General features: G+C 35.2%; 1 protein-coding gene across 1 annotated transcript in view; it reads right to left on the bottom strand.

Annotated features, from left to right (window-relative positions):
• TRAPPC12 (trafficking protein particle complex subunit 12) overlaps positions 1-19,287 on the bottom strand; it is a 50,753-nt gene that overhangs the window by 22,119 nt on the left and 9,347 nt on the right. The window contains exons 4-6 of the mRNA XM_083856926.1: positions 16,072-16,185; positions 15,105-15,243; positions 4,172-4,284 (exon numbers count right to left, since the gene is read on the bottom strand). Coding sequence (XP_083713052.1) covers positions 4,172-4,284; positions 15,105-15,243; positions 16,072-16,185 — 366 coding nt within the window. The remainder of the gene's footprint in view (positions 1-4,171; positions 4,285-15,104; positions 15,244-16,071; positions 16,186-19,287) is intronic.

Here is a 19,287-nt window from a genome sequence, read left to right as displayed (position 1 = left end):
TCTGACTGGTACAGGGTCATCCTAGTTTCTACGAACTTAACCAACAATTAAAGTGTCAAGATAAGTATCCTCTAAACTGAAATAACGTACGAAAAACAGAAAACTTATGTCACCTTAACAACTAGAAGCTTAGCGTAATCAAACCTAGGGGACTGAAAAGCACAAAGAGACCGAAAAGTTCATCAGTTTGGAAGTAAAACAGAAGGCCAGGAGATATGGAACAGTGTGTTTGAAAGAGCCAGGGAGGAACGCAACTACTCATGAAGGAGAGTGGTGGAACTATGGAAGTTGTGGCTGATGGGTAAATGGCACAAAGTATTTCTGGCAAGTTTTGCGAAGGTAACACTTGCAGAGGTCTTTCTAGGAAGCAAGACTGTTAACCCACTTGCTGCTGGTCCACCCACCTGGTAGAAGAGCCTGGTGTGGCTCTGGAAGTTGAGGGATTAGGGTTTAAAAGTGAAATATGTCATACTATGAAATGTGTAAATTTCCAGAAGCTCTCCCTCGAACATCTAGGGAAGCATAGGTACATACAAACAAGAGGCATTTAGATTTAGCCTGACAGTTGTCCTTTTCACATTTTGGTCTCTAGCTAAGCATTTTTTAGTATGTCTTCAGCATTATTAGCACTAAAGTGATCATGCTTATGTTTTTAAATGAATACATGAAAAGAACAAATTCTTTTGTGATTTAAGCTACTATTGTTACTCTTATTGCCTGGCTGCTCAAAGACTATTTATTTCAAGGTGCATGTAGAGATGCACCAACTCATTGAGGCATGATGGGTCTTCATGCTGGGAAGACCAACACCTAAAGCAACAATTTCACTGGATTTCTCCCAGGCTGTAACACCCATTTGGCACTACAGATAATTTCTTTCCTAAATATCGTTCATATAGAAAAAGATGCAAAATATCTAGCCAGATCTTGATTAGACACTTGCAGGAGTACTGGGAAAGGTAAAAACATTATTGCAGGGAAAAATATATATGGAAACATATATTCAGGAAAAATTAAAATAAAATTTTTGCACCCAACCTCCAATCCTGCTTCAGGTACCAGAGATATGTGACTAGACAGAGGCTGTAAAGACCAAGTGATCAAAATAAATACAGTTCCATCTTTAGTGGAATGGTTAACCTAAAGTTGACAAGTGTATGTAGAATATATACAAAAAGCAGTAAAGAATTTAGCAGATTAAAAGCAAGTATTGGATAGGAAAAAACCTCACTGTTACAAAGGAAGAGAAATGAAATAGAAAGACAAATTTTCTTATAATCAGAATGCACTACCATTAGCCTGGAATAACCTCCCAGGGCTCAGATGTGGCCTCAGCACCATAGGCTGGCTCATTAAAAACTACAAAACAACCCTGCATTGCAGAGAGACAGACTAGGTGAGCTAATAGGTCTTTTCTTTCTTCTAGCTTTTATGACTCCAAGATCATCTCATTTACATAATGATGATTCGTATGCCCTTCTGTAAATATGGATGACCAAAGATTATTTTTCCACCTTTTAAAATAGGGAGGTAAAACACTAGAGGCTTTTGGTTGAAAGCTCCCCAATTAATTCTGTTATAACCCAAATGATTCCCAAGTGTCACATACAAATATTAGGACTAATGAGTGTATATCCTTTATGTCATTTTCTTCGTTACGCCATGGGTTTTTCTAAGTATTAGAACCATATTCTTGAACATTCCAGTTGAGATTGAGATTGTTTACACCAACATTATTCTATACAAAAATCAAAACATATATAAACAATGTTTTTATCAGCCAACACTGACTTCAAATGGTTAAATTACCACCAATTACCACTGAACTGTCTCTTAAAAACAAAAATATCTTTACAAGCTGTCCTTTTTCACGCTCCTCTTCCTACAGTTGTCCTTGAATTGCTCCAAAAACTAAGTTATTTAAATAAATGCAAACAAATGAAGCAATCTGCAATGAGGTATCTAGAATAACTGATCAGAAATATTTCCAAGAGGGATGCTTTATTTGTTACTAGTTATCTGTCTACTTTACTTTAAAAAGAGCATCCATCACCACAGACAATAGCTTGTCCTGGCTACCATATCCTGGCTCTTGGAGGAAGCTGTCAGAACCCAAAGGGATATTGTTGCCTTTCTTGCTGCAATTGAACACACTAACACAGGGGAAACCTTGCAAACTCAGACACAGGAAGGCAGAGGCAGAGAGGTGACAATCCCTGAACCAACACCAACTGCAGAGAACAAGAGACTCCTCAGCAGAGCTCGTGGAAGATGGAGAGCTAACTTTAAAGCAGCTTTCTCCAAGGATACAAAGGATAACACATAATTGGCAGTGACCCAGGTCACTAGCAATTGATGGACTGGGAACATGAGAAAGAGACCTGTTCTTCAAGAACTTAGTGGGCAGGGAAATATGTATACATTAATTTGTAACTCTCCTTTATTTCATCTTCTCCACCATACTCAGTTTCCCTTATTTAAACAAATACTCAGCCTAGTTCATGCTCAAACAAAATCTTGTATTATAGTTTAAAAGCTTCCTTGGTACACCGGATATGCTCTAAGGTATGCACTTGTAGAGAAACATCAGAGGCAGATCCATCTCAAGGCTGTAGATGACTTAGGTCTTGTAAAGGAACGTGTGTGTGGGGACAGAGTTAATTTCCTTTTATTTCATTCCTCTATTGACCAGCAAACTTTAACCTGCAAAGAATCGTGGCTGATCACACTCTGAGATATGGACACTTTAATCAAGTCTGAAAGATGGCTGATGGATGCCCTGCTCAGCAGTCACTCATTCACATTCAGTTTTCTCTCTTTGTTACAAGATTAAAGAACTTAGAAACCAATTTAGTTTTGGAACCTGGTGGCAGCTTCATGACTGAGGGCAGACAGTGCAGCACTTAACACCAGATTGCATAAACCCAAGATGTGAAACAGCCAATCTGCTGCAGACTGGGGCGGGCAAATGTTTGTAGAAGCACCATGAAATCCTACAACAGAGGTAGGATTTCCTAGAAGAACAGAATTACGTCCAACTGAGGACTGTTTATGAAGAAGCCGGATGGAGAGAACAGCCAGCCAGTGATATGAGAGGTAACAGCAGTTGTCAAGTGCTAAGAGGTACCACATCTTGGCCAAATTAGATATATCTCTCAACAGTTTCCAAATCAATTCTTTCCAACTTTGTAAAAAATGCCACTTTCACCTCTTATTACCTAAACCATGCATTTTTCCTCCTCATGATAAAAAGAATTTGGCTTTTTACTGTAAACATTTGGTTTTCCTACACATTACTGTGTTAGAAGAAAGTTGATTTCATACACCTAATGCCATTACAGCTACACAACTGGCAATTATCAAATTCCTCCACTTCCCTTACTCAAGTTATTCTGAGGAGTAAATATAGGAAACTTGGAAGGAATACTGAAAATGAAAAGTAATCACATGTGTTTATGTTACATACAGTTTTGAACTTTCAAGTGTCGTAGATATAGCAATAATGTTGCATTTCTTCTACAGTTTACTGCATTGTAAAATCATGGTCACTGGTGCATTAGACTAATTGGAAAAGATTTCTGTGAAAAAAACCATTTAGGGATGAATGCTTATGGTTCAGCGTTGCTAGTTTTAGTGTTAAAGTTAGTGCTCACAATGCCATGACTCCAATTTCACCACTGACAAATCCCATGTTATAATTTAGGCCATAATTTTATATTATAGCATTTGAGAAAACAAAACCCCAACCAAACTTGCAGCAGGTTGTATTTATATTCCTAAATGACTGTTGTTTCTAGAAACAGTTATTTTGACTATTTCTGAAGGATCAAGGTCATTAACAACTGTTTTCAGCAAGCTGGACACGGCTGAGTGAAGGAAAGAAATCTCCCTTATTTGCCCTTAAACACATCTGCTTACTGTGCTCCACATCTTGTCTGGCAAAAGCATGAAAGCTGTCCTCTGTTCTACTCAACTGAGCCAGAGCTACCACAGAGAAGAGAAGGATCTCTCTTAAAATGGAAGAGGCACTTCATTACTTTTAATAGCAAATTTCTTATTTGCATCAAGATGGCGTAAAAAATGTCATGATTGAAACTTAATGTTCTTTATAAGGACAATAAAATTTATTTCTTAAACATTACGAAATGCTAGTGCCTAAAGATGCTGTTACCTTGGCACAGATTATCTTCATACTATGCAGTCTGTCAAGTGATTCCTGAGGATTTCCCAGATACTGAGGAAGTTCAGCATGCAAAATCCGCATGGAGAAAGGAACCATGGAACCTAGAAACACAATTAATTTTTTAAGTATGTCTGGTAGAATGATCAGTTTGTTATTTGCCTACATTAAAAAAGGTATGTCTCACTAGAGTTTATATGACAAAATCCATTTTGCCTTCCTATCTTTTTCTTCTCCTGATGAAAAATGTTAAAGATGAGAAAATAAGAAACTTCTTCTCAGCTATATCATGTGATGTGTTTAAAATGTTTTAAATAGGCAAATGCAAATAAACCATAACCAAAAAGGCATGAAGATGCACCTAACTCTAATTTTCAAAACCCAGTTGTAATGGGAAGTACAATGTTCCACTGAAGATTTCTTTAAACTAATTAAAATGAAAGATTAAAAAATTAAGCTTATTCAAGTTGCAGCTACGTTACTACTGTAAGAGCTATGTATGTTTTACAACCAATGTAGAAGAAATAAGACGAAATTACTGGCCTTCAAAGTATGCCTGTGAAGGAGATATAACTGGGGCATGCAAAACCTCCTGGCATATTTTTGTGTAACTTCTGGTTCATTCAAAACATCAAAGAACAGGGAATTTTAAGCAATATTTGGGGAGAAAAATACATTAATGCTACTTTACTATGACTACTACTACTGTTTTTGTTATTGTTGTTTTTATTATCATCATCAGTATTGCCAAAGACCTCATTGTCTACATTTATGGGCATCCTGGCTGACTTCACAGGCAAAGTTTACCCAAACCCTAATGTGTGCAACATCTTGCCTTCAGGTACCTGCACAATCCTGATATACAGACAATACTGAACATGAACTAAACACCACTAGTAAAACCAAACCAGAGCTGGCATAACGGGGATAGAGGCCTTACAAAATACGATACCACTGATGCCTTAGGATTTAGCTTCTATATTTTTCAGATCCTGTACTGCTTTAGTATATAACTAAAACTCCATAGCCTGTCAGATGCTGTTCTCCCATTTTATTCAGACAAAATAATTCCTCTCTACTCTCAAAACTCAAGGACACCTTATTGTCTCAAGTGCTGAGAGATATAAACAGTGAATTTGGGGGAGCAAACTTGGAGTAAATTACTTCATTACCTGAAGCTGTAATTTGAAGATTAACTCCTGATATGTAAATAGACCAAAATTATAATTGTGCAAAAAACTCATGACCATTGCTCATCTTGGGTGTAGACCCTCAGAGGCTTCTGACTGCCCAAGGTGTACCTATTGAAGCCTTCGATAAATACCCCCTTCTACTCTCTTAATCTTATCTAGCCTGTTCTAGGTAGCCATTCCAAGGCATCACCACATTTCTAATATTTTAATATGTATATTTGCTATAAACATATTCTAAGGGGATTTCTCTCTCAAGTTACCTCTTGCCTCATCTTTTCTCAAAAACAGGACTCAGGAGCTTTCTAAATAGATTTTTGCACCTGTTCTTAACAGGTTTATGTCAAAGAGGTAAATGCTATACAAAATGAGTCACTGCTTCTAGACTTTTTTTAAAGGTTGACAAAATTTTAATCACAAAACTCACTAATTATGACCTTCACAGTAAGCCAGTTACATCTACATAAATTTCTCTTCTAACTATTCCCGATAGCTTCCCTGACTGCTGTGTTTCTGTAATTGAGGCATACATGAGTTTCATGCATCATCATGTGTGGAAAACACATTAAGAAAATAAAACTGCCTTTGAAGTTCTATTAAGAGACATGCAGAAGTTGATTTTACAAGTCCCAAAAGTTGTGAAATATTTTATGTAAGTATTCTGAATAGTGCCTAGCATGACAGAAGATACACAGTCAGTGTAGGCAGGGAACAACAACAAAAAGGAAGCTGAAAATAATTTTAGAGTAAATTCTGTGCTGAAATACCAGACAAAAATTTGCAGACATGTTGCAAACTGCACTGCAAACCTATGGAAGCAAATCTAAACTCTGGCTGGTTCTATCTCTACCACCTTTCCGATGATCAAGCTCTAATAACTCCACAATCCAACAGTAATCCTGTCAAAAAAAAGCAGTGCCTAAAACCAGCTAGTTCAGTACTGCTTTTTTGGAGAAGGTAGTCTTAATTTACTGATAATGCACCTTCTGCTGCACTCTATGGGATTTCTGAGGCAAAGGTAAAAAAAAGGGGGGAAAATTTTGTAAAAAACTGAAGGAAGCCAAAGGTTTAGCAACATTTTGATTACTGACTGCATCACAGTACTGTCAACTCTGAACAAGTTTGTATGTTTACATTCTCTTGTAAAATGCAACAAAATGTAAATTCAATAAACATTCATACAGAAAACCTGAATTAGTACCAGAACTCAACATACAAACAGACAGGTATTTAATGGAGCACAGATGAAACATCCCACATTATCAATTTTTAATCAAATTTACATAATATTTTGTGATACAGTTTTTTGGAATTCTGTATTTTCTGAAGTATTGATCTTATGTATTGCTGATTAAAACCACTCTACTACAGTCCCTGTGAGAGGGAAGAATAACCCACTACCAATCTACATCATCAGAAGTGGCATCAGAGGATGTCAGAATGATGAATGTGATTCCAGGTCAACTTAGACTCCATAAGAATCTGATTTATTTTCTATTACAACTAAATTCTCATTTGTAACAGGCATTTAGAACTATATTACTTCAAAATGTACTGTATGGATGTATTATTTCTCCACTGCTTAGTATTTCCTTCATAGCTTGTGACCAGAAAACATTCTAGTGAGATCCTCAGTAGTACATCAAGAGTGGTGACAGATCTCTCAAACAAAACCAGAAGAAAGCTGGTTCAGGGTGTAAGGCTGGTTACTATAAAGAATTTTCAAATGAGAATTTGTATTACAGTTTCTCACAGGAGGATCTAAAACTCTAGCATCTGTTTCTTCTCTTTCTTCTTGAAACTTATGACATAAACAGAAGAAATTTTTCTGTAAACATCCAGCAAATCCATCCAAATAATGTCTGTTACTTTTTGCTTATTAAGCAAGCTACTAACTTTATTTAAAATATCAGAAACACTAGCTCTTTCTGCCCTCTTCCTCAGTTTGCTTGCAATCCTCCTGAATGGCTTTTTTTCTTTTTTTTGTACAAAACTGTACATGTGTTCTCATACAAATGTGACAACTGGGGAAAAAAGAAGAGAAAAGAAATACCCTTTTACTACTGGTAAGGCTTTCTTACCAGTCCACGTAAACAATATTGTGTAATTTCAGGTCAAATCAGATGAGCAAACTGCTCATAAAAACCCTACAGCACTTACTCAAGCCACCCAATCCAAATATAGACCTTAAATACACTGCTTATAAATAATAAACTCTTGAGATCTTTTGTTAAGTGCATTTTCCTAGATATGTTCCCGTCTACAAGTAAACTTCTTTCTAGTAAAATTACATGAGGTATGGGTAATGTATCTAATTCAGTTCCTACAGTAATGGACTAATTTTCTGGTTTAAAAAAAGCCATAAATTTACTTAGATTTGGTAAAGTTTTCAGTGAGTGCTACTTATATAAGGTGCTAATACAATTTACATACACTTCTCAAAAAGAAATATATGGCAGTAATAGAAATGCATGCAAAGACATCTGCTCACCAATGTAATTCTGTAAGTGATCAACAGTTGTGTTGGAACTGACAAGAAGTGAGGCTTAAAAGGCAGAAGAGATTTTCAGAAAACACTCTGCTTTTCATTTTACATTGTCTAGTTTAACAAGGAAACAATTGGGAAGAAGTAAATGACATCTGCTGATGACTCAAATAGATCAATAATAATAGTATTAGGAAGGTCTGAAAGGCAGGTTGTAGAATTTGGAGTACGAAATTTAATGAAAAAAAAAGACTAGCAGGGCGAGAAAAAAACCTATACCTCCCTCAATGAACACACTTATATTGGGAAAAAGAAAAAAAACCCAAGAAAGTACGATTGACTGCATTAACACTCAGCTGTAACAGAAATAATACATGTGCTTGTTAGACTAAGGATTGTATTATCTTGTCTGAAAAGTTTCACCTACTCACTTTTAGGCCACTTAAAGCATGCAGGGAAAGACGTATTTCTTTGTAACAGGTTTCTATTATAAGCAGGCATACATATTTATTCCTGTAGTATCCCACTAGAGACAAAAAAAATTTATATAAACACTGAATTTATCAGGTTGTCTTTTGCGAAACTACTCGGAATCAAACCCGTGTACTCTATTATATTTCACTCAGTACTGAATTTAAAAAGGCAACACATCAAGGAAATACTTAAGACAAATAGCATATCCTGTAATTAAAATGTTTAGTTAAGAGCACAGGAGAATGGACTTTGCCCTCTACTTCATACTTCCGATTTCTACAGTGATGTCCTCTTACACAATAAAACTATGCCAGCTAAACTTAGATAATTTCCACAAAACGCAATACCCTACAATTACTACTGTATATTGAAATTTTATGTTTAAGTTAAACAGTCTTATTCTAGCTTGATGTTTTACAATTGACCTCTCCTGCTCCTCTTTAGGGGTTTCATAATAATATATAAAAATCTATAACAGAAAAGGATTTAATTTTAAGATAATTTTCTTAGCAAACACTTTTAAATACACTGGAAATCTTTCTATTTAAAGAATGTGATGTTCGATTGTCACTTTCACATGAACTAATCTCATTCGTGTGTATATATATATATAAAATCAACATACAAAAGGCAAAACTAAAATGTAAAAAAAAGGCCTGCTGAAAGAAAATGGATACACTGAAAGCATAGGAACAGATGGAATAAAGAGTAAGATCAGGTATAATTTTCTAAGACCACAGATTTAAACTTCTGTGTCTTTATGAACAGCTGCACATTTTCATAACTGTCAAAACATAAACATCACCTCATGTCAATCAAATTCGAACTGCAACCCTCATCTGCAGCCCTTTTGGAGCAGAATATTCCAATGACCAGCTATTATATCTTTGAATTTTCTTGTTGCAAAGCAGTAATCAGAAAGGCTTTCTGATCAGCCTTCTACAGCTTGTTCAGAAAATGTTAAATGCCAAGAAGCAACAGAAGAGCTGATTATCAATTACTGAAAGAATAAAGTGCAATCTTATAATAGTAAAAAAATCTCCAAACCAAAACAAAAGAAACAATTCCTTCCTTCACTGGGTAAAATAGAAATACATAAAATTGAGTTTCTGAAAAATATTCTGTTTTACACATACATATAGAGATGCATATGCTTGCCTTTATATGCACCAACGTATTTCTATCAACAGTGTATTCATACAATTTATAGGATTTTTAAGAGGGATAATGTAGTGAACCTCAAATCCTAGCTTCACTGACTAGAAATTAAATGTACACTTAAAAATCCCAGTTCAACAGACTAGTTTCCCAGTTTTTGTTTATTGCCTCCAACCCAGAGAGACTGAAGATGAGACAGGAGACTAAATGTTTATAACCATTTAAAGAAAATGTTTTGAAAATTTTATCTGATATTACATGCTTGCATGTACTTCACAATTTAACCGCACATGACCTAAGAACAGAAAATCCGAATCATTACTTGGTTTTAAGAAGTTTCAAAAATATTTTTTCAGTAATTTGGAGTTACTTGCATTGAAGAAAGGAAAGCATAACAGAGAGAATGCAGGAGAACTCTACAAAAATTGCCCTGCAGGAAGAGACCACTCTAAATCTTACCTACTGATACCTGTAATGAGGCAGAATTTAGAAATTAGTTGCTTCCTCATAGTATTAAGAAATCCAGTGTAAAGCTGGCACTGTCTACAATGAGGTTATGTAGCCTTGGGAAAGAATGCACAATTAAATATTTTAGCAGTACTCCACCCCCTTAGACTACACATACATTTCTTAACTAAAATATCTGTATCATTTCAGAAAAAATTCTATTTGTATGTCTGAGTAGCCTGAATAACCAACTGGAACCACAACATTTGAGTGGTATTTATTCAAGCTGTATTAGCTGGTTTTCCAGGTAGACAGTAGCTCTGAAGTAACTGAACAGTGAATTTAAAGAGGCAATAGAGAGGTACGCAATTATGAAAACAAAATAATGGTTAACCAGTTCCAAGTCAAAACCACAAAGGTTTTAATATGTTTTTTATTGCCAACATGAGCTTGAATTAAGAACTTTCCTGAGCAACTGCCAAAACTGAATCAGTCTGACATGGGAGTGTTGACTTCAGGCAGTATTTGTGGTATCTCATGAGAAAAAACCAGTACCACGTGTAACAATGGAGTATTTTTTTTCTGCTTTCCTGTAAAATTTATTAACAAAGAGGAGTACTCTCTAAGACATAATTTCTTTACCCTGTGCATTTCTTCTCTTTTTTTTTACATTGATTACTTCATTTTGTTTCTCTATCTACCACAACCTTTTATTATTATTAATCTCTTTTCCCCACATCACTTCACATTCTACCACAGTTATCCCACTAACCAAATTTGATGAGAGTGAAAAAAAGAATGATTTATAGCATCATCAGACTCCATAAATTAAAAAAGGGGATGCTTCAACCAGCCTGCCTCCTACTAGCAGAGACGAGTAGAAGAGAAAAAGAAAGGAAGACAGTAAACTCTGGCCAAACATCATTGCAGAGGCATCATATAAAGGAGATCATTTCCCCAATCCAAGTCTGTCCTTATTTATGGCATAGGCTGACACTTAGGATCAAGCTTCAGGCAGACCTTGCAACTGTATTTAGTCCTCTGCACTATGCACAATCCAGACACCTGTAAAATGTCTTTTGTGGGTATTAGAGAAATACTTTGGATAAGTGTTTTCATAGCTAACACGGTATCTCTGTATCAACAGACATAAAACAAATTCTCATCACAAATTTTGCTATTTTATAAGCGTACAAAACGTAGTAACAATTATTACAGTTCACCTTACACATCATCACTGAAAATGTGTTAAGAACATAGGTTAGTAACAGTTCTAGACCATGTATGATTCCATTAGAATGACTGAAATTTCAAAACTGAACAAAAGACACAAATTAAGACCATTGCTTGAGTAACTAAGGACACATTAAAAATGAAATCTTACACAATTTTTTCTATCATTTTTTTAATATATTTCTGATAAAAATTCTAAACACAGTGGATATTAGTAAAATGCTAAAGCAGCTGCGATATTTAGACTCACACTATTTTATATACAGATTTTTTTTTTTTTTTCGACTACCACTATCCATCTAGAAGTGCCATCCTATTGCAGGAAACACTATTGTATATCTAGTCCCAACACTGCCACACTTTTAAAAACCTTGTGTTGGTATCGAAACCAGAGCTCAAGAGAAGGAATACATTATGAAATAAGTTTCTAGAACACACACAACTAGATATCTAATGCCATGTTCCTTATTTAGGCCCTTCCCACCACATTTAGAGGAATATAGATGATGCTCCATCATCGCAAGGAGAATGAAAAGGAGAAAGGGAAAGAAACTCTACTCCATGTTACACAAGTTTCTGGTCTGGGGAACAGAAGTTCAATTTTTGTTTATGTATAGCTTATTTTTTAACCCTTTTGCAATACAAATCAAATTATTCAAAAGTTTTGTAGCTTTAGAAGACTGATTTTGGTAGCATTAACTTTTCTGGGACTTATTGCTCTAGTAACCAGAAACAAGACCAAATTACCTCATGAAAGAATGAAATAGCATTTTAATGTTCCATTTTAATTGTTATCTCTCACAGGTTCAGAAACACATAGGCATTACTGATGGAAGGGCTGTCTCAGGTTAGGCAAGCTATCATATGAAAGTTTATTATACATGACAAGGAGCACAGACACAAATGGTATGAAAAGAAGTGGGTCAGACTGCGTAAATATGAAGTTAAAACCCTTAAAAGAATTCCTGAAACCCATCTGTCCTAAGAACAATGACAAAAATTCAGCCTTATATTTCCTACACAGTAAGTTCAATGAAGGTGTGCAGGAAGCAATCTGAAACAGAGTTTCTGACCTAAGGACCTACCTATTATGAAAGAAAAAAAATGGTATGTAAAAATAGGACTTTTTGACTTCTTTACACAGATGAATTTACAAGAAATATATTTGTTACTAGAATTTTAAGGTTTTCCTAGAAAATGAGAACAGTTTATTCTCTGCTCCTTATCAATCAGGAATGATCTTTGAGTGCCTTAACCAACCTCACTGGCCAAAACAAGGATCCCAGCAGAATCAGCATCCTGAGAGGCTGCACTCCTACTGGCAAAGCAGAATGACTGGATAAAGAGCCCACAGAAACCAAGAAAGGAAGATTCCAGAAGGACTAGATCTTACAGCCACGATAAAGACAACAATAATGGGATCAGTGCACATCATGACTGCAATTGCCACACAAAATATGAGGAAATGGAGATGAGCAGCACTGCTGAAAGGGCAACAGCTGTAGGTGAGTTGCAGAGGAAAATCAAGAGAATTATGTTGGCCATGTTTAATTATATTAATGGAAAAGCATCTTTCACTTTTCATACAGTTACTTATAACTTAAATTCTTTGAGAAAGATTTTTCAGAGATTAATGGATGAAGGGCTATTCTCAATAAGTTTTGAACTTTTCCTACTACATGCATAAACCCCAGAAAACTTCCTAATATACTACATTTTTATTATGAATATTTTGAATACAAAGAAATGATGCAAAATATTATCTGTATTACAATTAATGGGTACATTATTTATAGCTATACTCTCACTTCTTAAATTGACTTTTAAGTGCTTACTCCATTCATACACCATGAATCAAAATTAAAATGTTGAAATAAAGCCCTTTTTTTTATGCTTATTACACCACAAAATGATACACAAAATTGCCAAATAGCAGTGGATTGTGTATTCATACTAATATATTTCAACCAAAATATAGGAATGATTTATCTCTATTTTATTATTTGAATTAGCTGGCTAACAATGCATGTATACTAAATTTCTTCATCCATAATCCAGCATAGCATAGTTTAATGCTAGACAAAGAAATGACTGCTTGTACTCTCCTACATCCCTGGAAATGGCATTTCTCTCTCCTCTAAACTATGTAAGAAATTTTGGACAGCTGTTCCCACATCATAATCACATTGGATGTACATGAGATATCTACAACTAGCAGGTCAGCTCCATCCAACCTTGATCCTATTTTCCTTACAAATGATCAGATTACAATCCCAGTTGGTACGTTCAACTGTAAAAAATTAACTGAGGCATATAATTATGAAATTGACTATCTTCCTTAAGCTCACCTTTTTCTACCATCAATACCCTCATAACTTGTATGAAACAGCCACAGTAGTTGAGTGATTGCTCCAGGATCCAAAGCACAGTCACAGGACTGAGCAACACCCGGCCAGACTGCCCAGAACTGCTGTTCCCTGCACCATCTGTGGCATGAGCACTCAAGTGCCTCAGACACTGACATGACCTGCAAGGATTTTTCTTAGACAAAATAGCTTATTTCTAATGCTGAAAAAAATGTGGAGACACACATATGGCCTGTGGATGACTACTATTGATGCTGGAGCATCATGTGTGCAACTGCCCTAAGGAGATCAGATCCAAAAAGCTGTCCAGCCTGATGACCAAGACCTCATTTGCTGCTTCAAGTAACACAGCTCTTTCTCAGTGGATTGCCTGTGGTTACCTGAAGAACGATGAGTAACGTCAGAGGGAGCTGTTCTAGGCTGGGCTGTAACTGATCTTTCATATCACTAAGCAAAATAATCTGCAAAAAAAGTGAACTTTCTGACACCTACTTCCCTTCCTCAGCAACCTCACAATCTTCCATCTTTCTAGGTGACCCCATCAAGGCTACCAGCATCTCATGTAAACTGGACTGTAATTTCTCAGAGAGTGGCACTGCCTGTAACATCTCCTTCTTAAAAATGTTTCATTACACACTGCTGTTCAAATATGAAAGTCAAATAACATTAAGAACACTCAAGAATGTACTTGCATCAGAGAGTTATTATTTTCTACATAACAGATATAGAAAAAATAAAATTTCAAAATAGCCTGAAAAAGAGCAAAATTGCTCCTAAAAATAGCAATTTTTCAAACCCAGACTTCTGGAGAACTAGAATATCCTGGATAGTGGAACTATGTGGTTAACCAATGGGCTATCTGGAGCAGTGGGAAGTAGTGCATTTGTAACTTGAGACAAATTGCTCAAAAAGAATTGAAGCTGGTGTTTTTGTTCTCTTCCATAATGAGATACATAGTAAATCTCTGATTTTTACTTACTTTCAGTTATTTAGCAAACAATATTACATTTAACCATGTTTCAATTAAGGAGAATTATTAAATTAGATCTAAATTTAAGGTTTTTTTATTTTAATCCTAGAAACCAGGAAATAACATCGACAGTAGCATATGGGCATACAAGTTAAAAATACCATAGTGATACTACTTGGATGAACTGAAGAAGAAAAAGCTTATAGAGTTTGTTTCCACAAGCTCTCTCATCATCTTTCAAGCCTGTTTTCGGATAAAATGAACTACTCAATTTTGGTAATTTTTAATTCCAGTATCATAAAACTAAAATAATTTATTCACTTGTTAAAAACATTCCTCTGTAGCAGCATCATGAAATCCACTGCCTGCCTATACTGCTCTACCTGTTGTTACTTCTTACACCTATCTCCATAATGCAAGCAATACTTTAATGTACTAATCAATCATGTTTTTCTGGGAAAAGAAAAAACAAACCAAAACCAACATAATCCAAAGCTCTCCAATGCTTTAGGCTTAAAAACCCCCTGAATCCAACCAATATTTTATAATGACTAGTAAAAATGGAAAAAAGAAAAAGCATTTCATAAATCAAGTGCTTTACCTTTACGTCCAGGGTATACGTTGGGGTAATATTCATAATAAAGATCAGGCTGGTCTAAATTTCCAAATGGTTCAAATTCCATTTCTGCACTTTGGAACAGATTCAGTTTTACCAGCAGTGCTAGTCTCACAAACCACAGCTAAAAATTAATACATATAAAAAAAAGGAAAGACAAGATCTGTTACTAGCTTCAACCAAAAGCCACATCAAACACAATTTCAACTTTTCAACTTTTACTGATAAAAGTTGAGTAAAGAGTTCCCCTGTTACTGAAAAGAATCAAGATTTGTATTTTACCTGCTCTTTTACATAGTACTTTGCATCAGATCATTAAAACTCAGAGGACCGATGTTTAATGTTTGTAAAGGTACTAAGATTTTAAAGATGAAGTTTAAAAACTAGCCTGCCTCAAAATTAGAACATCTCTCTTTGGAATGAGTTAGCATGCATGAATTATCAATCTGGTATTTTAACTGATTTTCCAGCTTCATGGTATTTTTAAAATCTTTTGGTGAAACTCCATGAGCTTTATAATCACTAGTTTCAAATACATGAGTTCTCATCTGGTCACATCTGAATCACTTGCAATATGTTATTAATTTGGATTCTTATCTTCTAAGCAACATGAAACACATTTCTAACGTGGAATCTTACTATAAAGTTCATAATCTAGATAGTTCTATGAACTTTAGCAGAGTGAGTCTTTCAAACCACAAAACATATTCCGTTTTGTTAGTATAAAACCCTTTAAAAACATAATCGAGACTGGATTTTCCTTAAAAAAAGTTAAGTTTGTTTTAAATGAAGCCTTCCTTTACATAAGCAAAGAGAAAAGGTGACTTGCTAAAATAGTTAAATAACTTCAGTTTCTATGTTACAATTAAGAAAAGGAGTTTGATCATGTTTAAAAAAATACCACTATGGATATTGCTGGAAAAAAGTGGTAAGGGCATACCTTTAAACATACCTGTAAAGAATCTGTTGTATGGCTAGCAGGAAGTCCACTTTTTTTATAGCCTTGGCCATGCGCAGTTAGAAGCCGCCCACACAAGTCAACTGCTGCCCGCCAGTTTTTACTGCTCTAGGAAGAAGAAAAGAGTAAGTAGCAAAATCATAAAGTCCCTAAAATGCACAACTGCTTATTTTGCCTGCAGCAGCAACATGTACCCATCAGTAATAATGACAAGGTCAGGAGAGCTGGACAGTGAGAAGCAGAATGTCATTTGTCAAAGCTGCATGTCTAATTACACAAAAAGGGAAATCAAGTATTAATATTACCAGGTCACTAAAACAAAAGAATATACAGTACCATACGGAATTTTACACTTAAAGCTATATAATGTTTAATTATATAAATTAATATACTATAATACTCACAATTTAATTTTCTCCTAAAAAAAGGAGAAAAAATTTGCCAGCCATGTATTATCAATAATATCCAAGTTACTCTACTGTCATAAAATATTCAATGCCCATTTTTATCTCACTGACTCAGATTATAGCCCCAGTACGTTTATACTGTACTACTAGTTATTACATCTCAGATTATAACCCCTAGGACAGTTCACTTAATGACAAAACACTTCAAGCATTGTCCCAGACACAAAATTCCTATTAATCAAAAACAAAGAACAAGGAAGAATACAATGCACAAATTATAAATTCAGAACAATAACAAGAACTGTTTCACCAATCAAACACAGACATCTGAATTTCCACTGCACGAGTAATTTCAAAATACTCTTAATTTTTTCTTTCATAGAACAAAACCATTCCTAGTTAGACAAATCAAACCGTACTCTCAGATGGTTAATCAGTTTTTCAACAGAAATATCCCAATGTTTCTGTCTTATATGGTCTGATGCAACAAACCTAAACTTAAAACACAGCTTACTGCTTCACAGGTTTTAAGCTATCATAGTTTTCTATTATACAGAGGAGTTTTTAAAGAGACATGTATCCAGCAGGTCATTTGAAAGTAAATATATTTTACTCCTGAAAGTAATATTTTTTTCAAATAGTTTCTTAATACATAAAAAAATGTATCTGTAATGGACAATAATCATATTATCTGAGGAAATGTAAAGGAATGAAATAACTTTATATTGGTGCTTGCAAAGTTCAGATGCTGATTTTGAATTTGTCTTTTATTAATTTCTCTCTGATGTTTTAGAAAATGCGTTGATACATCAAACAGTCACGCTGAAAAATGAGTAGTAACAACTGAAGAGTTTTCCTACTTTATGGCCCTCATTTTGAAGGCTGCAAACAGGCCACTACGGACATCACTATGCACTAACCACCTCACCTCTCCCCCCTGCACTGTCAAATGCCAGATAAAGTTGAGTTCCACTGGAAATGCAGAAGTCGTCTGACAGCAAGACTATGAAACAGCACAGCAGACTCTGAGCCAACTAAGCACTTATGGAAGAGCAGGAATTGGTAATGTATTATAACATCCTTCAACATCTATCTGTACCAACTTAGAAAAGCAGAAAGATACTGACATGGATTACCTAAAATTAATTCCTTTTCTGGGGAGACAAACTAAATTCTTATTATCCTTAGAAGAGGAGCAAACACTGACTCTAAAACTGCTCAACTTTTTTTCCAAAATGAGAGTTAGGATCAAAAAATAATAATGGATCATTTATGACAAATTTAGTTGCTACAATCTTTTAAATTCTATTTCAGGCATAGACAAAAAATACTGTATCAAACAAGACAGCCAAAAGAAGAAAGTCTGACAATTATTGTGAAAACAGTCTTTGCTGGAAAATGAAAATATTTGCAATGATTTCAAAAGTAGAGCTGCCTGCTGGTCATGAAGCATAATTCTCTGTGGAAGCTTAATAGAAGGCCATGGGCAGTACAAGTTAATTTGACGTTAAATGGACACATTATTGTCTCAGGCAAATTGTACCAGACTTAAGAGTTGCCAGTCCACCAGAAGTCTTTACTGATTTCAAACATCCCTTAAAATCTTACAGGTCACTTTCATGCTTCCTATGGTCTACAATCACACAGTTCTAAAAACCCAGGTTCCTCATACCTGAATTTTCTTTGTAAGTCCTAAGTAGAGACCCAAAGCAAATATGGACACTACAGGTTCAGATACAGCATAAAAAAACCTGAAGAACATTCCCGAAGACAAAAAAAAATTATTCTGTGATGATCAGGATATGGCTGTCTAGCTGTAATTGTGTGGAACAACTAATTTCTCTAAGAAAAAATACTGCCATGCCAACCAAATATTATTGCTAAATAGCTCACTAACACAGCAGCAGCCTGAAAGAAGAGAGTATCTCCACACGATGTTGGTATCACCCTTCCACTCCCCCCAAAAGTATGGAGCGGTTTCTTCTAAAGAAAGCCACCAGCTTGCATGATTTCTGTACTTTTTAAACACTATTAGACTAGATGTTTATCTAGTGAAAGGATTTTTTAAAATCCATATACATAACCAAAAATTAAAAATCCAAACCATCTCAGTACAGACTGCTGTACACACATCAAAGCTAGACCATGCAGATCAGCCTCACAATAGACAATACATCATTCCTTGCAGAATTCTGTTCTTCAGGAAAAACCCCAGAAATCCTGAGGGAGGTTTACATACAGACAGGGAAACTGTATAGTAAAACAGATCTCAAATGTAATTCTTCTGTCAAGCAAAGGGAGGCATGCAGACTGGAAATCTACAGAAAATGTGTTCAATGATGAAAAGGGAACTCCTCTGACACACAAAGAAAATTTGTAACATTATTCAGTCTCTCAGGAAAACCACTGAAGTTTTATTCAATAAATAGCTGCTTCTTAGTGCAGAAATGCAACCTCTTCCCAAAAGTACACATTTACAGTTTGTGCTACTCCCACTTCTCAAATCAGCTATAAAAATGTAGGAAATTGCTCATTGATTTAGAAACAAAAGAACAATCCCCTCCCCTAGTTTTAAAGATAATTTATAACTTATTAAAGTGAATATCTATGTTATCCCACTGTATCCAGGTTTGTTATATTTGAAAATGTATGCAAAAGCACAACATTTCTCATGTGCAAAAGTAACAGTATATGACTTTTTTAAAATAGACTCAAAGGGAGTCATTAACTCTACATGTAACACCATTAAAGTGATTAAAATGTCCTCCTCCACTAGCTATGACATGTTTCTCCCCTGTAAATT

Source organism: Zosterops lateralis, assembly GCF_965231275.1.
Source record: "Zosterops lateralis genome assembly, chromosome: 3".
Classification (NCBI taxonomy): domain Eukaryota; kingdom Metazoa; phylum Chordata; class Aves; order Passeriformes; family Zosteropidae; genus Zosterops; species Zosterops lateralis.
The sequence above is the reverse complement of the archived record's forward strand: the minus strand, read 5'-3'. Positions and strand labels throughout refer to the sequence as shown.